This window comes from Crocodylus porosus, unplaced genomic scaffold, assembly GCF_001723895.1.
Source record: "Crocodylus porosus isolate Cpor-Errol unplaced genomic scaffold, CroPor_comp1, whole genome shotgun sequence".
Lineage (NCBI taxonomy): Eukaryota > Metazoa > Chordata > Crocodylia > Crocodylidae > Crocodylus > Crocodylus porosus.
The window spans coordinates 14521826-14542227 of NW_017728932.1; the positions used below are offsets into that span (position 1 = coordinate 14521826).

The window sequence follows — 20402 nt, forward strand, 5'->3', positions numbered from 1 at the left end:
GTGACCCTTATGCCCGGATCTCTCTCTCCCTTCTCTAGCAGACATTCCTCCTCTTCCTGTTCCCACGTCACTACTTGAACTCAGCCTACCAACTTAAATAGGCCAAAATAAGTAGCAAGTTTTTTAGAGCCATCACATGCTAAAGCCACATTTTAAGCATCCTGTGATCTATATTATCCTTTACAGAGCACACAGTCCATCATTATTATGCTGTCAAACCTTGCAGCAAGAGAACGAAATTATATGCTGTAATGAAGTCAGGCAATTATAACTTACACAAATATCCCATACTTCATGCTTAATTAATAAAGCACCAATACCTGAGGACATCAGAAGTTTGATTAGAATCAAGCGGGTGGGAGTGTTTACTGTGGAGTAGCTCGTCAGATTGCACTGAAGGCACATGGAGGTGCAGAGAGGCCTAGGAAGGAAAGAGACACATTATCACCGAGCACTTGCAATATTTACAACAGATTTCCCTGTTTTGTTTTTACCTGATACTCTCTACCTTTTAGTTGATTCCTAGAGTGAAGGGAAGCTAAGTTTTACATTTTGCACAATCAATAAATACAGGAATACTACAGCTACAGGTCAGATGACTGCTGCTTTTTCTTAATGTATTATGCTGAAAACATGGGGAGAATCTCTTAAAAAAACAAACAACTAATAACAGCCAAGATAATCATTTAGCCCAGCAACATTTTCCAGCAGGGGGGCTGGAGTCATCCAGCACAGGTCAGAGGTGAGTTGACATTAGGACCCAGCCACTGCCTCTCCCCATCACGCAGCTGTATCAAGGCCCAGCTGAAGCCCCCCTTCACTGGGGTCCATGCTGCCTGCCCTGGGTGTGGCATGAGGAAAGCTCCTCCTCTGCCACAGTCCCAGGCAGCTAACTTGTGTAGAGCAAGTCACTGAATGCCATGGCTCCACAGGCTGGATCCAAAGGCTCCATGGGTAGGGTCTGGCCCTTGCGGGCCATCAGTTGCTAAACCTTGATTTCAACAGAAGAAGTAAATTGAGAACAACTCTCCTAAATTCATCCACTTATGCCACGTATATATTTCTGACATTGTACCACACTGGCAGCATGTAGGGGCTACATACAGGTGCATGTGCACCCCCTGAGATCAGCCGTGCACCCCCGGGAAGCAGTAGGTGTGAAACCGCAAGTGCTGGTGGAAGTGCACTTCCGGCTGTGCCACTGGCCTAGCGATCGGCTGTAGGGGGACCCCCCCTATCAGCAATCTGGTGCCCCCCAGACTCAGGAGGCACCAGTTGCCCATGCCGTACCAAGCCTTTGCAGTACAGTTGCTGCCTATAAGCACTTATGTCTTTTATTACAGGAAACTGTATTAAGTGGTGCAATCTGCAACACATTAGAACTCAGTAAGTGGTGGAATAAAGAAAAGCTACAAAATATTGTAATCTTTGTAGTCTGTGTTTTGGTATAAAGAAGGCTTGGACAGATTAATTTAGAAAGACTAAGTGCTCATAATCCACTTGTTTCCATTTTATTTAACTATATTAAATAAATAAAATACAAAAAATTGGATTATGAGCACTTAGTCTAAATTAATCTGTCCAAGCCTTCTTTATACCAAAACACAACCTATAAAGAGAGAAATTACATATACCACCGCCCACAATAAAAGCGTGAGGAAGAAAAACTCCCCATCATCAGAACACATTACAAATGTGGTTCTTAATGCATGACACACGTGAAGGCTGTTTAATTCCTCTTTGTTTTCTGTTGGACAGATGCATTTCCTTTGTCTGATACTGTTATGTGTTATCTTAGACTCGGGCAAGTCAAAATGCAAAGGTACAACAAAACCAAGAAAAACAACATCACCAACCATCTAGGAATTATTCCCCTCTCACATGCTTTCCTAAACAATACCAAGATGGAATCCAGCTCCTGTGGTTTGCATAATAAGGAAACAGAGTACTTTTACCAAATTTAAATAGACAGTTATGCTAAAGCGCTCCTCTTATTTGGAAACAACGCAAAAAGTGGGAAAAGTAAATTCAAGCCAAAGATCTGGAGAGGTCTAGCCAAACACTTAGTATAATGCACCTCTTTGCAAGATACTGCAGTACACAGCTATTAAGAGAAAGTAAACAAAGCTGCAGTTGTAAGAGGGGAGGGGAGGGGGGACGACACATCATTCTTGTTGAACAAGTATGTGAAGAGATGGCTCAGAAGAGAACAGAACCCTTCAGAACGTTTGCTGCTCCCGTTAACAAGGTCTTTCATTTTTTGTCGAAAGTGAACAAAAGATCTTTGGCTCAAATCTGCATAAAACCCGACTGCTCTTTAACAAAAGAAAACAAAAAGATTGTGCGCGTCTCCAGGAAGAGCAAAGCGCGCAGTATTCTCATGTACTGTATTTTAAATCTCTTGGGGCTGAAGGCATCTCTCCTGTCTGGTGCACACTTAGCTAGAACGCTAGACTGCACGCTCACAAAGAGAACTACAGTTTTCTGATGTACGGTACCTTAAGAAACAAGGGACACTGATTTTGTGCTTGAGGACATGCTGACCAAAACCAGTCAGGCAATGGACCTGCTTTGGCAGTTGACACAAAGTAACCAAGGGCCAATGGTTGTTGTAGAATATTTGTTACTTCGTCGTGAGATTCCGTGGAAAGCAATCGATCCGTACTTTGACCCTGTAAACAGCAGGTTGAAAAAAAAAGAAAAAAGATAAATATTAGGAAGTAGCACATCGACAGCTTGCAAATAGCTTTGGTTTGACAGTGATGCAAGGCATTATTTCGTAAGGACTTGTTTCATAAAACAATTGCACAAGTCAAATTAGCATAAAATTGGAGGAACCGACATGGAAAAAAGCTTTGGTATTTACTCCTTTAATAGTTACCTTGCCCATATCACCTCCATGAGGGTAATGGGATCCTGGTGAATGTACAGGGGACCCAGTGGGGGATGCAGGAAGGATATTAATGATATCAGGATCAAGTTCATCTGCAGTGTCTAACAAATCAAAGATACCCATTCCATCTGCTCCATCTGGGGGGTGGAGAAGAAAGAAACAAACATAAGGTTTTCTATTTCTATAAGCACAAAGTAGAGAGAAGTTTTGTTCTGAGATCAAGGAGTCGGCAGATTTGTACTACGTCATGGGAATGGCAATTTTATTCCAATGCACAAGAAGGTTTATGGGGGTTATTCTGCCATGATAAATTGCATGCATGCTGACTAACCATTGTTTGTATTGAAGGCCAGATCCAAATTTTCAGTGGTATAGGTCGACGATGCTACTTGCACAGAAGCGGATGTAGGAAACACCAGTATGTGAGTGCATGACGTGTCCTGTGGGGTATTCAGCTGAGATGTCTGCATATTTAGAGTGGTGCTGCGCCCAAACACAGACCCTGTTGATACGGAATCTTTAAAAAGAAGCACACAAGAATTTTTACTTTAACATGACTGTGTATTATTATGAGAGGAAAAAAAAAAGGGTCTCCAGATACAAAAAAAAGAACAATAGAGAGAGTTTTGTGAATACCTGGCATAATAATAAAAGACCCCTGTGGTTCCATTGCAACCAAGCAAGCACTGAGAAAGCTGGGAGAATCTGCAGCAGATATCCCACACATCCTACACATGTCTTTTAGTCTCTTGCTGAGGGACTGCAGGTTTCGGCGACTCAGCAAACAGCTCCAATCTGTAGATTAAAAATCATTCATTAACGTATCCGCCTAGAAAACAGTGCGTTTGGAAGTTTATATTACTTACAGTAGGAAAATTATGAAGTGAACCACACAGATTCCTTAATGACTTCCCACTTACACAAAGGCTTCATCAGGCAGCAGATATACGAAGGCATGACAGGGATTTAGGTTCGTCTCCATGGGTAAAAAGCCAAATCATAAGGCTACTTTGTTTTACAGTATGAATTAAAGGAAGTGAATGCTTCAACAAACATCTAGAACTCTAGTATTACCTTTTAGCTCTCCATGACCGATCCTTCCCAGACGACCTATCACAACCCTCCAGGGCAAAGAGCTCATTTGTACAAGTCCCAAGCACCAGTCCCAGAGCTTCTGGAGACCAAGTCGGCGGGCAGAGCCTTTTTTCCTGCGCGCTCTAGGGTTATGCATGAGAAGATTTTGGGGGGGGGGGGGGGGAGAGAAAATGAAGAATTTCTACTGTCACATCTGGTATTTTATATTCTACACAGGTTTTTCCAATGAATGTTAAGCAAAAAATTGTCAGCAGACATAGGAGCAGTAATGTTCAACCACAAGTTGGATCTTATAGTATCTTGCAACATAAGGTTAAGTGCAATTATGCAATGATGTGAATATTAAACACCAGTAAAGTATGTCATTTCTTGCTCTAAATGCATCCGGTTCTATAAAACCAAAGTCGAAGGGCAAGAAAGATCACTCTTGCTTTCCTGTTTGCTCAGCTTTTATTTGCATGCCGAGGAGAATCCAAGAAACCAGTTAAAATGTTTTTCAGAAATGTAACTCAAAGCCCGTGTAAATATTGCTTATTTATGGCTGCTTTAACTGGCTCCACTTAAATTATGGGTTAAAAAAAAAAAACAACCCAAAAAAGAGCACTCTCTGTACAGGAGGCAAAAGCAGAACAAAGTTGATCCACAAAGCAGGTTGAGGAAGACAAAGGGAGACCAGGTTCTTAATATATTCAAAGCATTAGAGCTAAAAGTGAGTTTACAAGCTTTGCTTCTTACCTGTTTGGTACATCAATATTAATTATGCAAGTTTCTAACAGTTCTCCATAGAGATCTGTACATGATGCAAGAAGCCATCTTTGATCGTGAGATAAACAGTAGCCCACAAAAAGTACATTATACTTCTGCCCAGCCTCTCCAAAAGTTTCTCCAAGCTCTGTTTGCTTGTCCTTTACAGGGGCCAGTATAAAAGGAGGAGTATAGAGTCGAATGCACTCTGGCCTCTGTAAAAAAAATGTAACAATGTTAAAAGAACAGTTATCCAGAACTATAATTAGTTAACACTGAAAACTCTTTCAAGTTTTAACAAAAAATAGATACAAACAGAACACAGAAATGAACACGTGCTGTTAAAATCTAATAATTTACAGGAGTCAAGTTAGTTAGCACATCTTGTAATTGAAATACTCACATCCGGGCTCTTAAGAGCCGTTTCCATTGCTAACCCTGGGCCAAAACCGGTCAAAGTTTTCACATTGGTTGAAGTGGGAAGAGGCCTCCGGCACTGGGTAAATGCCGAAAATGCCAGGGATTTTAAATGCTGGGTGTAGATTTGCCTATCTTCATGCTTCACAGGTTGTAACAGGTACTGACATGGGACAATCTAGAAAAGCCACACGAAGTAAATGTTACCACTAGGGGGCAGTTTACATAGGAAAAAAAACCAAACCAAAACAAAAAAAACAACTGTTAAGTCTCAGCTGTCATTCTTTAAGAAGGCATCTGGCTAGGTTTTCCTATGATTCTTCTCTATGATCAGGTCTCTCCAATGCAATACAACCTGCTTGCTTCAGCCCTTCCCCTATTGTTCTGTAGGCTCCCTTCAAGCAGCCATCCCACTGGCACCTCAGCTGCTATTACCACAGCTTCCCCTAGCTGCCAACTTCCACTTTCCCAGCCTCACAGGCCACATAAAACGTCTTTGTAGGCTGGATCTGTGCCTTGCAGAAGGGGGCACAACTTACAGTTTTAGGAACACGGCTCTACAACCAAAGTCAGTCACTTCACTCACACTTTCAATAATCCCCTCTGGAAGCCACTGGGCTAGTTTTGAAATATTTCATTGAAAAAAATATATATTCTCATGAAAAAATATCCCACCATTGAGCAAATGCCAAAATCAAAGTACATACAACTTACTTTGATAGTGACGACACTACCTTCTCCATACCCAACTGTAACGAAAGGTGAAGTTTTAAAATCCTCCAGTCAGTGTTAACTCACCTGCACAGAAACTATATTCCTGATGCTGGAAGGAAGAATCTGAACCATCTCCATAAAGCAACGAAGCAGCCCAAGGGTCCACACACTGGATGAGCTACTGCTCTCATCTTTCCTCTCATACGTAAAAGGATCAATTATATAAATTACTATTGCAGGTGGGTACGTGATAGCATGAGAATCTCCATCTGTTGGGACTCCAACTTTATCACGATCCATAGTGCTGAAAGTTAATTGGAAACCAGTTATTATACACACAGCCTTTGTTTTATTAGGTACCTGGTTACACAGTATATTACAATAACATGGAAGCTGATTAAATCACTGGCGTCCTCTAGCTCCACGTGGAAAGAACTTTTTCCTCATTGACTTCAACGCAAGTAAATTTTACACAGTCATTACCCATTTCAGTTCAGCACGCAGTCTCAGCAGCAATTCAGTACCGGTATCTTTTAACTTATTATTTAGCTCACCGCCCCCCTTCATTACCTGAGCTCATCAGCAATCTGCCCTATTGCTTCAGCTGGTGGAAGCAGCAAGATACCAACAAAGAAAGGTTCCCAATAATGGTAATCTTATCAGTGGCTACGATGTCTATGAAACCGTAACGCGGAATTATTCAATGCAAGTGTTCTTGTTGCCTTCTTTCTGGAATGTGTGAGAATGGCTCATTTCCTTCAAAGGAAAATAGTAAATCCTGTTGTGAAATGAGGGAGATGTGAAGGATGAGCAGAACTTATTTTTGCACTTTAGCACCTACTCACACAGTTTCCAGAAGTTATAACTACAGTTAAGACGCAAGCTGAAAAACTAGGTTTCAAATCCCAGGAGTAGGACCAACCTCTGTGTGATAACTGGACATATGAAAACACACACAGAGATTTGTGTTAACACTATCCCTCTTAACTGTCTGAAGTGGAGATGTGTTTTAAAGGTTAAAACTGCTTTTGTCTGGAGCATTATAAAAAAAACCCTAACATACTACCTTTCTGAGACTTCAGGGTGCGGCGCTGCAGGGGTAGAGGAAGCTTCCCCAGATATCCCAGCAGCTTGAAGAGTTGCCTGTTGCTGTTGTCCCCCTGGCTGCCCATTCTGGACTGATGTCGCTTGTGTTGGCAGGGAGGCAGAAGCAGTACTGTTCATGCTGCTAAAAGGTGGAAACGAGGAAGGTTTGTTTGCTGATAGCCCACTGCCTATGTTGGTGGAAGAGGATGAAGCAGCAGTAGTGGTCAGAGTTGAATTAGTTGTAGTAGCTGCAGAAGACATGGCACTGTTTGAAGTCATGGTACTACTGGTAGCAGCTACAGGGGTGGATGAAGGAGTGTTGGAGTTTCCAGTGTTACCTGCCGCTTGAGGCTGTATGGATACAGATTGGCTTGTTGGGGGAACTAGATTTATCTGAGAAAGCAAAGAACTGTCTAGTGGCTGAGAGGCAAGGTAAGGACCTAAAACAAAACAGTAAACATTAATTAGAAAATTGACGTTTAATTTTTTTTTTTTTTTTAATAAAGCGATCCACTTTTTTTTTTAACCAAAACCTCAGTCAATTTGTCTTTGTGCACCTCCCAAAATTAGAATGCCAATACATCATTTTTATTTTAAAATTCCAAAATAGTTTTGCTTTATGCCCCTTTATAGCAATAATTCACCAGGAAGAGGGGCAGGGGAGGGCCAAGACAAAACTCCAGTTTCAGCCACATTGGGTTTGAGCTGGCCGTTGGAGTGGGCAGTCTAACCAAGTCAGCACCACTGGTTGGCAGAAGTATGACAGACTTGCCCTGAGGACACTGCCAACAGCTAAAGTAGTCATTTTCGTGAATGTGTATTCATATGGATCTTTGTCTATACATGTTTACAGACAAAATTAAAAAAAAAACAGAAACAATTACACCTCCATAATACCCATGAGTGAGGGATATGAACTAAAATGAAAAGCTTAAAAAACACACAGTACCCAGCTCGTATCTGCAAACTTGCGCATACAGCTTGAGTTTGGAAAATGCTTCATTGTTGGCATTGGCTGCCTGAGAGAACCATTCTGCAACCAACTTCTCAGAAAGTTTCTTTGAAGCAGTGGATCCTACTCTCATGATCCCGTCAGGCAGCAGTTTACAGATAGGTCTATGCTGGCCAAGTCTACAGGACTGCAAAAAAGTTAAAAAAAAAAAAAAAAAAAAAAAAAAAAAAGGGAGACATCAATGAGTTCAAAAGCTTCCCAAGTTATAAGGAATGAGACATGGAATTCACTACAGTAATTCTTTAAGATAAAAAGTCCTAGATTTCAAATCATGTGATGAGAAAGCAAATGTTTTATAATCCCAGTAATACTGAACAGTTCTGTAATGTGTATAGCCTGTTTGTTGCTTTAAGGTTACCTTCAGGTTTCTGAAACCATAGGAAAAAACCAAGGTATAACCATCCAGAGTAATCTTCTCAGTGGAATGTAAGTGTTTAAATGTGCTGGATTAGTATTTTGTAGTTTATTTGTTATGTCGTAGTTGCAATGGTCCAGGAATTGTGCGAGGAGCAAGGCTTTTTTGAGGCGATTTTCTTTTTTTAATTGAACCAAAGGTATTAGTTGGGAGAAAAGTTAGAAAAGCTGTCAAATGCAAAGCATTCTTTGTTTAACTTTACCCCAACCAATAAAAGATATCACCCCAAAAAAATCCTTGCTTCTCGCTTAACTTGAAAAATGGTAGTAACGCAGTTTTACCACTGGATGGCACGTATCAGGTAAGAGGAAAAAGCCAGCTCAGACAAAAGCTATTGCCAAAGACATTAGCAAGCAGTACCTTATCTTACAAATGTTTATTCCTAATGTCCTTTTTACAGGCCCCATGAAGAGTTTTACATAAATTTAGGAGGCAAGTTCAAAAAATACTTTGACTAGTCACAGCCTCCGAATTATCTACTGCGCTGCATTTTCCTCCAGCTAACATACCTCATAAATTGCAGTCAGATCCCTAAAGAAGCTTTTTGCTCCGTTCAGCAGGGCTTCATTTTCAGGGCACACCACAACATACGCAACATCTCTTTGAGATCCATAGGGTTCCAACATCAGCCTCTCCCAGTATGGCAAGGCAAACGGAGACAGCACCAGAAAGTCATAATCGTATCCCAGCAAAAAGGTTGGAATTGGCAGTGGTTCTGGGGACTCGTCAGTTCCTAAAGAAGAGAGATGCATTTCCCTTATTTAAAGTAAAACAGGAAAGTAGCAGAATCAATACCCTGCTTCTGGCAAACGTGAACAGAAATACTAGTGTTCGGGCATACCAAGGACAAAAGCCAATGTCGATTAAAATTTGTTCATTAAGGCACAGTGTGACTGGGCAAGCATGATCTGGCCCAACATGGGAGACAAGTACTTCTACTTGTTACCTCCCAGGTCAATGAGAAGAGCTTTCATATTATTCTTCCACAGTTGTGTTACTGCACTAACCATATAGCCTATTCAGGAACAGACCTCCATTCTGCCAGGAAGCTTATAAGTGGTTAAGAACAGTCCCCATGTCAAACAGATTATCCTCAAAGACAATGTAAAAAGGTGGGGGTGGAGTAAGGAAAAGGGAAGCAAAGCTATGAGGAAAGCACGTCAGATATACGCACAGCTCGATGGGCTTTGAGTCATTTGTTTGTTATAAATTATACGATAACTATCATAAGTCTGCTGATAAAAAGGTCATCCTCCTTCACGTTAGTGAATCCAACACTGGATGATGCATTGTGGTAATGTGTTACTATCTGATGGGTATTAACGAAGGGAGCAGAATTTTTACGGTGGTTTAAATTTGCAATATTTATTTTCCATCTCTATGAATCAGATTTCAGACTCTGGCTGGTCTTTTTCTTTTTTTATATAAGAGATACAAACTGGTCTACGTCACCTCAAAGACTATCATGGGTAAGAACCAACTGGTGTTCTTGAATGATGTTTGAACGCTTAGAGAAATACCTGCTAGTAATTTTATTTCTTTTGCTTTAATCCTATCGCCACTTTAATCAATAATATTAGAGAACCCTTCCCTTCCAAACACTGCAGTTAAGGCAATTAGGCAATTCCAAATATATCACCATCTTAAAAAAAAAATCACTCACTGTATTCAGGAAACTATTTTCTATTTTGAAAGGGAAAGCATACCCCCTGACCAGTGCTTCTGGCAATGGTAAAGAAAGATAAAAATGTGACTTAAGATTCCAGTTGGTTGAATCACACCTAACCATTCAGGTTTGGTGGCCTACTCCAAGGACAAATTAACAAAGGGGAGTTTACACAGGTCGCTTACCATAGGAGCCTCTACCAGCCATTTTGTGAAACTGCTGCCAGGTGAGAGGGCCTTGCACACCCCAAGATCGGACTGTTCGCTTTTTCTGAATAGCGTCCTGGAGAACTGGCTGTAGTGAGAGGAGCATGCGAAGGATGTCCTGTGAACACTGCATGCTCACATCCACCACTGGAAGAAGAGAAAACACTGTCATAACTTAAGACAAAATTACACCTGTTGCGTTCAGGCATACAGAGCCTTTTTAAGTTGAATTTCTGGGGTTTAAGCAAGAAGTTATTTCTTCTAAAAATCTACATATTCTATCTGTTCAGACCACACGGGTCTACTGAAGCCTGGGGGGCAGTAGCAAAGTAATAGCAAATTAAAAATTAGAGATTCCCCCCAGACCAGTGTCATGGCCTCCACGTCTTCATTTGATAACCCATCCTTGAACACTTTTTCATCCACCCACGTTTTAAATCTGAGCTGTGAAACTAGAATTCAAAATCAACCGTTAAAGTTTTCAGAATTTCAGTATTTCATTCCTTGCATAGATACGTGTATATAGAGACTGGCCCCTATCACGCCACTCATTATGTTATAGGGGAAATCCCAGAAACAACGTTCACTGAACTACATCTGTCAAACTTCTCACACCCCTGACGCTCATAAAATGTGCAGGTGAGTGAAGTAGCCATCTTTTTAATGGTTGTCATCCTGATGATAATAGTACTTGGGACTTACTTGTGCCTCAAAATACTGAGATTTACTACATCAGGGCTTCCCAAACTTGACCTGCCAGAGAACACTTATTGATGGCATGCAGAAAGCTGGCTGTCCTACAGTCCTGGCACAATTCCTTCTTGCGAGCTATTAAGCTGCAAATGAACGCTGCCAGAGCTTAGCTCTCTGTTAACCAGTGCTAGAGTTGCAACGGGGACCTTACTAGACCATTAAAGTGAAGGAAGGTAGATCTACAATTATGCACATGAAGAGGTCAATGCTGGCCCAAAAAGTTTAAGGATCCCTTTACTGCAACATGCAGAAGCCACTTTCCAATTTAAGAAAATGTGTTGTTTCACACTACAGAGATGAATAAAGCTGATTACCAAATATTCAACGTTACAAACATTAAGTGTGTATGACAGAAGAAAGAAGGAAGCCAAAATAAAAACAGCATCACACATCATAATTCTGCCATTATAACTGATGACAGCACAGAGATTAGGATATCTGAGTGGGTTGAAGCAAAACAGATCTTGCCTGAAAATTTGCTCTTAATGAACAGATCAAGGGTAGCATGAAATTCATCCGATTCCTGGCGTGAAAGACTTTTTTAAAAATTCAGTTACACAGGAAGTGATCAAAAAGTGACCATGCAACAGGAAAAGAAACAGTACAAAACTAAAGCAAAGATGGCCAGACATGGTGCAAGCATAAGCCAACTATGAAATTATGATTAGTCACCATGCTGCTATCGCTGAATGAAAAAAAATTTAAAATTATCATTGCAGACAAGGGTGACTAGTTTCAGAGGACAATTCCTCTGTTTCTTTAAATTCTCACTATACGGATGACATTTAACTCTTGCAAATGTCAGGGTAGCTAAAACTGCAAAACATCAACTGCAACTTCTCTTCAAACGTGCGACCGAGATAATGCGTTCCAAGATATTAAATACAATACATGACATAATTAAGCATCAGTCATGTGAATCCTATCAGCACTTAAAAAAATTTTCAGTCCAGTGAACCACACATGCTGCGATGAGTGTTCAGTGCCACCCAGGCTTTGTGAGCTTGCTTTCAGTACTTCACAGTTAGGCTAGAATACCAAATGAAGGAACAAACCTGATAAAATGCTGTGAACAAAAAGACTTGGGGCTTGCACAGCATTTCTTATCTGTACTGCAGTCCTACAGGTTTTTAGAGCCGATTCTAGGCAAAGGTAACTTAGCTAAGGCACCAATTTAAGACCTAAAAAGGACAGAGATTAGCAATAAGGCAGCAACAGAAGCTTATTCAAGCATGCATATGGAAGTAATAGGTCAAGTATCAATTTTAATCCCCTAATTCGCATTTTAAAGTTGCTTGGAAGTGACAAGAAACAGGTCTTCAGAGAAGAAAAACAACCTCTTTTCAATATTTACCATTTCTTTTTGACCAGTGATGCAAGCAAGTACTTTTCACAAGTGCTTCATCAACTTTTCCTCCTGACATGTTGTCCATGAACTGGCGTCCATGCTCCAATGCTAGGTAGCAGTCATTGCAACAATCCCGTTCTTCTACACGTACTAGGTTGCTAACTGGACCAACTTTGGGTACGGGATCTTGATCTGCTGCTCCAAACGGTGAAAACAAATTGGTGCACTGATCTTGCAGCAACAGTATTAACTCATCAGGCAATTTCTCAGGTTCTTTCAATCCACCACCACCATGCTCAACCGAAGTAGCTCGGAGGGCTTCGAAACGTTTTTCTGCTTCTTTGCCGCCTTCTGTATTACGCCCTAGAATATCCAATTCATCTTCAAGGAACAGCCCAGAGTTGTTGCCAAACTTTCTATTCATGACAGCACTGAAGCCACAGGTACACCTATACTGAATCTCTTGCGTTGGATCTGGAATGTATACTCCAACATCAGCACCTTTGATGTTCATGTTGCAGACACAGATGCAGCAACTGTCAAAGTTACAGTCTTTGAAGAGATTCATTACCGACTCTGAGAGGATGAGATTCACATAAAGACTGTGAGCCTCAGGGATGGAAGGTACAGTTGCAGGTTCCACAGAATTAAGGGGCCGACACGTTGATGGTGTGGAAGCTGGTGAATACAAGTCTGAATTCTCATATTTGACTGAACCTTGAGCACTGGCAGGTCCACCACCTCCACGAGGGGTGCGAGGTGTCCTTGGTGTTCTAGGAGTTGGGAACCGAGGGGTGGATGGGGAAGGGAGAATTCCTGCTCCGCTGTTGCTGGGCGGGGCACTGCTTGGCGGCATCCCAAACGGAGTATGAGTCTGTGGGGTGTAGGCAGGACCATACTCTTGATCCATAGTGCTTCCATCACTGAGAACAGCCATAAGAAGGGGGAGGAAACAGTTGTAAAGTGAAATTGTTAGTCTTGAACTACAAGTATCGAGTTTTAAACAAAACTCCCAGATTAACTTTTAAGAAAACAGTACTAAAGATCACAGCAACAAATGATATATAGCTATATAACATAAGATTTTCCTGGTCAAGGGAGGCCCGAGCACTTTTGTTCTACGTAAAAAACTCATGCCGACTGCAGCACTAAAATGCTCCAAAACTCCAAAAAGTGCTTCTAGAAAAATCACTCTCACATACAAAGTGAAGAGCACACTTCTCTTCTCAACTCTGTTTGTACTATATGTTCACACACATCACTAAGAAAATATACTGGATTTCTCAGCACCAGATTGCTGGTTTTGCGAGGCAGGTATCATTCAAACATTTCCACTTTTCTTCCCCTTATTAGCAGACTGATGGGGTTTAAGAAACCCAAAAACATACTGGGTCAGACAGATGCGGAAGCGAACAGAAGTAGCCTATTTTATTTAAATGGTGGCTTAACTTACAGAAGATGTTTCATTAGATTCCGAACTATAAATATGTTATCCCTTAATCAAACTACAAAAGCTGTTTGCACAGAGGAGCAGGAAAAAAGAATATTCCTCAAAGAAAGGAATGAAAACATAATTTTCAGAACTACCAGACCAAAAGCAATTTACAGGAAACCTCACTGTAATGCTATATCACCACCATCAGTGCATGTCACATTAAGAGCAGGTTTCCAGTTGTAGGGAACAACTTCCCCTTCAACTTCAATATTAATAAACCACTACTAACGAAAGAGAACTCTATGAAACAAAAACCACCTGCTAAGTCCTTGTGGTATCCATGATGCTACTGTAAGACCATAGAGTCCCGGACTTGTATTTAACTCAAGTGTTATAATCTTCATTACTTATTTAAATTGGATTTATACCATTCCCCAAGCTGCCACTAAATGAGATAATGAATAAGATGTATACGGAGTCATGTTTTAGAAAAGAAATCATCTTTAAATAGTTTTTAAATCCCAAATTTAGTCAGTTGATTAAGTTTTGTATCAGTTAAAGCCCCTTCAAAGTGTTTTTCACTACAGGTTATAAATAAAAGCCATCCATTTTCATTAAAAGAGATGTTTTGTACAATGTGGGTATTACTTATAGCATTATAAAAGTTAAAAAGGAAAAAAAAAAAATGAATGCCATGAAAATCTGTGTCGCTGGCTAGCACAGAGCATACCCCTCTTTGATAAATGGCATGGCAGGTCCTGGAGGAAGCAGCTCCAGCTTTCCAACAGCCCAGCTTTGACGGTAAATGCACTCTTCTGGCAGTTTGATAGGAGGGAGACACTGGCTAGGGAGAGTCTTCAGCGGTGCAAACATGGAACATCCTACCAAAACCTGACAATTTTCAGGCTTGTAAACATAAGAATAATCCTAGAAATTAAGCAGTGAAACCATTAACTGGTAAACAGAGTGGATTATACAGTCAGCAACAAAAGAAGCTACTACAAGTGATTAAAGTAACCAATTAAAAAGTGTCATTCTTTTACTATTATTTAACATTTAATTCCTATAATTTTAGGAATTGTGACAAGTTGAAGTGTGGTTATCTTTCTTATCCTTGTAAGTCACTCTGGTTCTGGTAGTACAATTTATTACATGCCAACATGCAATCTAAAATTATAGATAATGACCTAAAACTTTCTTTTTTTTTCAGTTTACTCATGACTCAAGCCAGAGAGCTATTCTTCTGTTACGTTTCAGAGACAAATAATTAGTGCTTTCTTAACTTGAGACATTGCGCTTCATCTACCTCTACACCATGTAACACAGGGACAGAGATTACCATAGTTTTTCTAATAATTAACAGAGTATTTAGAAAATGACACTTATCAGTTACTCAACATTACTTACCTTGATTTCAGAAGGTTTTGGACTGCAGAATCCCTCATCTACTTCAATTCTGAACTGAGCTCCTATGCTTGAGCTATTCCCTTCAAGTACAGTTCCTCCAAGTGTAGTGTCCATGCTGCCATATTCCTTATTATTCATATTCATTGGGGAAAAACCCATGATATGCTGTTCCAAAGATGGCGGTGTTGGATACATCTTATGAAGATCTGCAGTACCTGTTTGAAACATTCCATGAGCACCCATTTCCTTCATTTTCACGTCTTGCAGATTTCAAAACCAAGCAAGATTTCAAAACCTTATTTACAATTAGTACCATAACTAAAAAGGTGGGAGAAGCTTACTTATGCATGACAGGGGGTCCAGATTTCCTGTTTTTGACTCTTTGCAGTTGGGTTTGTCATCTGAGCCATTCACAGTTCTTTTAGATCCAGGCTATAAAAGGAAGAAGAGTTAAAATGGTGTGAGCAGAAGTTTCCAGGTAGGAATCCCTCTATAATCAAATTAAATGGCAACAGCACAACCAAACATCTCAATCTGAAAATCAAATTTATAAACAAAAGCTCCCCACAAGATGAATGCCTACCACCTGAATTTAAGTTAAACTTTCAGGATTTCATTTTTTTACACGAACAGCACTGACCTAACAGTAAAAAGAAAACTGCTAAAAAAAAATAAATTTCTTTTCCACTAGAGATGCCAAAAATGGAAAGTGCCAATGAATGTAAAGTGCACGTTAAAGTTTTCCTATGTGCATGACTTAAGCACGCAAATAACGGGACCATGCTTTAGAACTTGTTCAAGAAGTGCCACGTTTTACCAGGTGCCAACACTGCAGAAGAGCCAACTGCTTTTTCCATGATGAACCTTTATTTTCAAAAATCTCTCTCTCAAACTTACCCATGTCTCCAGGCAATCAACATTTTTGTACTTGTAAAAATGTCAAAAACCATACAATCCAAGTAAGATGAATTTTGCACTTCATTCAGATGCTTTTTTACAGATAATTTTGTTTTATTCTAGTCTGGTTTATTCTCTCCACACGGGACTAAAATTATACCAGTAAGGTACTTTGATACCGACACAACTGCATCCACAGCAGGGGGACTATAATACTTCAACTTCAATGCTACAGTGAGAGAGGTACTACTGATACAGTTATACAAGGACTCAAGTTCAATCTTAGAAGGCTTCTCTGTGCAGCATAAACCACTCAGGCCAAGAAGAGTTGCATGCACTTGAACAACTTGACTGTATCCTTTGTAAAGTTAGAAAGGGTCACACAAGTGACTACGGCTATGTTATCCCCTTTTAACTGTTATTTGATGGGAAACCATTCTCTGGATAACCAGTATCAAAACACAAGGCCAGTTACCAAAAGCCAATCCTCCACTTCTCTCCCACTAAGATAAAGCGTTTGCAGAATCATTAAAAAGGCACAAAAAAAAAAATAGCGTTTAATCTACTGACTATGGAAATCTCTTGGAAGGAGTGAGGAGTGTGGAAATGGAAACCAACTGGAAAGAATGGAAACATACTTGACCACATCTAAGATGAATAAAAAGTCTACAGAAATTTCTAATCATCTTGAAGAGGTGTATTTAATTTTTTGTGATGACCTTTTTTCAAGTGGTTGCAGGATTTACTCAGATAAACTTTGCCTCTGAAAAAAGATGAAGTTTCCATCAAAGTAAGGATTATAAATTAAGCCCTTAGTTATCTAATTGCCATGGACTGATTAATTTTGGAGATTTACGTCAGAAGACAGGGGAATCATGAAGTAACAACTGATTACAAAAAGGTATAACCTTCACAATCTTCAGTTTGTAAGAAATTTGGCCCAGCTAGTGCCTGCAGTAAGAAACTCTTTCAAAATGGGCACTGCAATGGGATGGCCTATCCAACAGAGCAGTCAGTCTAAGGCAAGTATGCTGTCTGCACAATAAGGGTGCAAGTTTGCAATTTTCTAACACAACTTATGGATTATTCCCAGTCAGCTCTGACTGTCATAACCACATCATTACTTTAATAGAATTTTCTTTTCTTTTCCACAAAACATTCAGATTTCAAACCACCTTTACTCTCAGCCAGAGCCATTACTCATGCAAACTACTTACTGTTAATTCATCTTCATCAGAGTTGAAGAGATTGTCAAGGTCGGTGTAAGAGACCACCAAGTCTGTTTCATGAATTAGGCTAGTTGATGCAGTACGAGCATGAGCAGCAATACGTTGTTCTACAAAGAATGCATACATTTTACTCTCACCATAACAGTATATATACACATTAGTCAAAGTCAGGTATTAAAGTAGCATTTAAATACTACACCTAGAACTGGAGAAAGCAAGAAACTGAGCTAGTAGATGCGAAGTGAAAAATGGCTCTTTTATTTTCCACTAAAGATATTTTGGATTTTATATCCAACATATTTCTTTGCAAAGCCCAAGAAAGCAAACAGCCATTTCAAGTAGCTTTCTAATTCTTCAAAAAAAGATAGAAAAACCATGTGTGAAGTGTTATAAAAACCACTAGGGAATCTTAACTATTTCAGAAGTTAATATACTGCATTTCGAAATGCACAAAAAAGCATCTTTACCTGGCTTGACAGAAGGACTAAAGAGTGACATAGCATCCTCTCCTTCATGGGATATAACTGTAACATTAGGTGTCCCATCTTCAGCCTGGAAAAAGTAGTATAGATTATGTACGGATGGAGTTGTGCCTTTAAAAAAATGCATCCACCTAAATAAGTATTGAAAGTATGGCAGAGTACCAATATTAGACATGATTTCTTCATAAACAAATACTAAACAGGCACAGAGTAGGTACAAATCCAGTTAAGTGGAAGCATAAAGCATGCAAATATGGAAGCAGTCCTACTAAAGCAGTCATTACTTTAAATGAAGGCTTCCAGTTCAGTTCAATTTTGTGTCCTTAGCTTTTGATCACACACATCATTCCTGCTTTCATACAAATACTTCTGATAATTAGGCATTTTGCTATGTGTTAGCTACCAGTTACATACAACATGGTTCAATAACATTTGATTAAAACAATTTGTGTTTATACAGTTACTGATTTACCTCATTACTCCTTTACTCACCTTGTGTTTTTTCCCAGTTTCCCGTTCATTGTTCTGCCTCTCTTTTTTATTATCGGGAAAAAGGAATTCCACATCACCATCAACAAATGCGTATGGATCAATTTCAGGTTCTTGGTCAGTTTCAGATGCTACTGTTGTTAGGTACTGATTTTTACTCTGATACTGCTGCACCAGTTCATCTGAAACCTTTAAAGGCTTCCTACATTGCACCATTAATCTGGACAAAAGAAAAAGTACAATTATAAAGTTGCTTCAATCCCCATCTGCCTTCGTTTAAGTATTAATTATTTTTGCTGCAAGCTTCTACACAATGTCTATGCACTATATTAGCTAAGAACAAATCTATTTTTCCAAGACTTTTTTGGGAGGATGATTAAGGGATGGTTGGTCTCTATGCACAAATCAGGTATAGCTCTGCAGCCATTTGTGGTGTTTTCCTTCAACCACCTCAATCCAGGTTAAAATCAAAAATAGCAAACATGAGCTGGGAAGAAACACTGAACCATTCCTTGAATAAGCCCAAAATTACCAAGCTGCCTACAAGAGCAGGTGCTGGAATGCAGGCCAACACTGACCAATTTGAAATTATCAAACTAATTGCACACAGGGCCCCAAACACACACAGGAATGAGTATACTAATGGCTGCTCTTTTCCGCTAAGTACGTCCACTAGCTCCTCAGCAATTTGTTCAGTCCAGTACAAAGAAATGGCACTTCAACTTTCTCCAGTTCAGTGGTGGGTCTAACATGCAACATGGGCAATAACATGTAGAGAGTAGTCAGACTTGTTTTCACTTATTTTATGCAGACTTCAGGATATCGGCAAAACCCAAAGCAATAAGAACTCCTGAAGAACAGATGCCACTAAGTGACTAGTATAAATCAGACTTTACAGAACATGGAGATAAATACCCAAATTAGTTACACACGGATTTGAGTAAAAACATCCAAGTGTTCACTGTTTTACTGCATTTGTTTGCAATGACGTTGGTGGCACAATATGCAAGCCAGATCCACCAACACTGACGTTCGTGAAAACAGGCTAAATAAATCTAGCTTTAGAAGTTTTTGTATGCTTAAAAGCTCTCCTATTCAAGACTGAAAATTAAAAACGTATGCAAAGTAGAAAACTATTGGAAGCTATGGTATGACAGACTATTATATAATAAGCATACAGAGATACAATATGGATTATGTAATGCCAGACACACATACACCCCATGTTCCAAAACACATGACGAACCTAATCTGGGAGCCAATTATTAAAGAGGCAAAGCAAGAAATTAGATTATCCAATAACAGTGCTACTGTAGCTGTGACATCTGCTCCAAACTTGGACTCCTTTTGTTCTTTACATTTTCAAATCCAAATCAAGATATAACAAAGCAGTGAGAAGACAAAATCTGTGTTCATCAAGAGGATTCACATAAGCCCCTACAATGTCCCAGTGCAACAAGACATCCCCTACTGCAAATTACTCAAATAGTACACAGACATTTCCAATATACAGAATTAAGAGGTTTAACACTCCCCCCACATGCCTCTCTTCTTGTCATTTTCCAGTCTATGCATTAGTTGGTCCTGCTGCGTAAGAGGCTGTGATGTTCTAAAACTACTCCTGTGCATTCAGACAGCCCAGACCAGGGATTGGCAAACTACAACCCAAAGGCAAGATCCAGCCTGTTGACCAGTTTTATTCAGGCAGTCAAGCCTGAACATCTGTGGGGATTCAGCAGTGAGCGAATTCAGCTACGTAAGAGCCAGGTGGCAGGGAGAAACAGCAGCAGCAACCAGGTCAGATGTTCTGGCCCACCGTAGGCAGAACTGGGTTATTTCAGCCCACAACTCCTAAACTGCTGCCAGCCTCTGGTCTGGACTAACTAACTGGAGTATGAAGTCAGATAAGTTTGGATATAACAGAGAGACCTAAAGGGGAAAAAAAAAAAAAAAAAAAAAAAAAATCAAAGAACTCAAGAAGTCACAAAAATGGAAGAGGACGGTCATACAGGAATTTTTACCCCATTCAAGATCTCACAATCTTCCACTGAAGTCAATGGGAGTTTTGTTTGTATAAGATTGTAACCAAAGGGGAAAAAAAAAAAAAAAAAAAA

At 39.9% G+C, this 20402-nt stretch overlaps 1 protein-coding gene across 1 annotated transcript in view; it reads right to left on the reverse strand.

Moving 5' to 3' along the window:
* MED13 (mediator complex subunit 13) overlaps positions 1–20402 on the reverse strand; it is a gene marked incomplete at its 5' end in the record, with an annotated part of 70224 nt that overhangs the window by 4495 nt on the left and 45327 nt on the right. The window contains 20 exons of the mRNA XM_019545311.1: positions 321–421; positions 2499–2672; positions 2882–3030; positions 3225–3410; positions 3530–3688; positions 3968–4110; positions 4724–4947; positions 5136–5327; positions 5948–6167; positions 6930–7389; positions 7899–8088; positions 8886–9109; positions 10228–10395; positions 12356–13272; positions 14515–14711; positions 15192–15406; positions 15533–15623; positions 17306–17424; positions 17785–17869; positions 18292–18508. Of these exons, the coding sequence (XP_019400856.1) occupies positions 321–421; positions 2499–2672; positions 2882–3030; positions 3225–3410; positions 3530–3688; positions 3968–4110; positions 4724–4947; positions 5136–5327; positions 5948–6167; positions 6930–7389; positions 7899–8088; positions 8886–9109; positions 10228–10395; positions 12356–13272; positions 14515–14711; positions 15192–15406; positions 15533–15623; positions 17306–17424; positions 17785–17869; positions 18292–18508 (4431 nt within the window). The remainder of the gene's footprint in view (positions 1–320; positions 422–2498; positions 2673–2881; positions 3031–3224; positions 3411–3529; positions 3689–3967; positions 4111–4723; positions 4948–5135; positions 5328–5947; positions 6168–6929; positions 7390–7898; positions 8089–8885; positions 9110–10227; positions 10396–12355; positions 13273–14514; positions 14712–15191; positions 15407–15532; positions 15624–17305; positions 17425–17784; positions 17870–18291; positions 18509–20402) is intronic.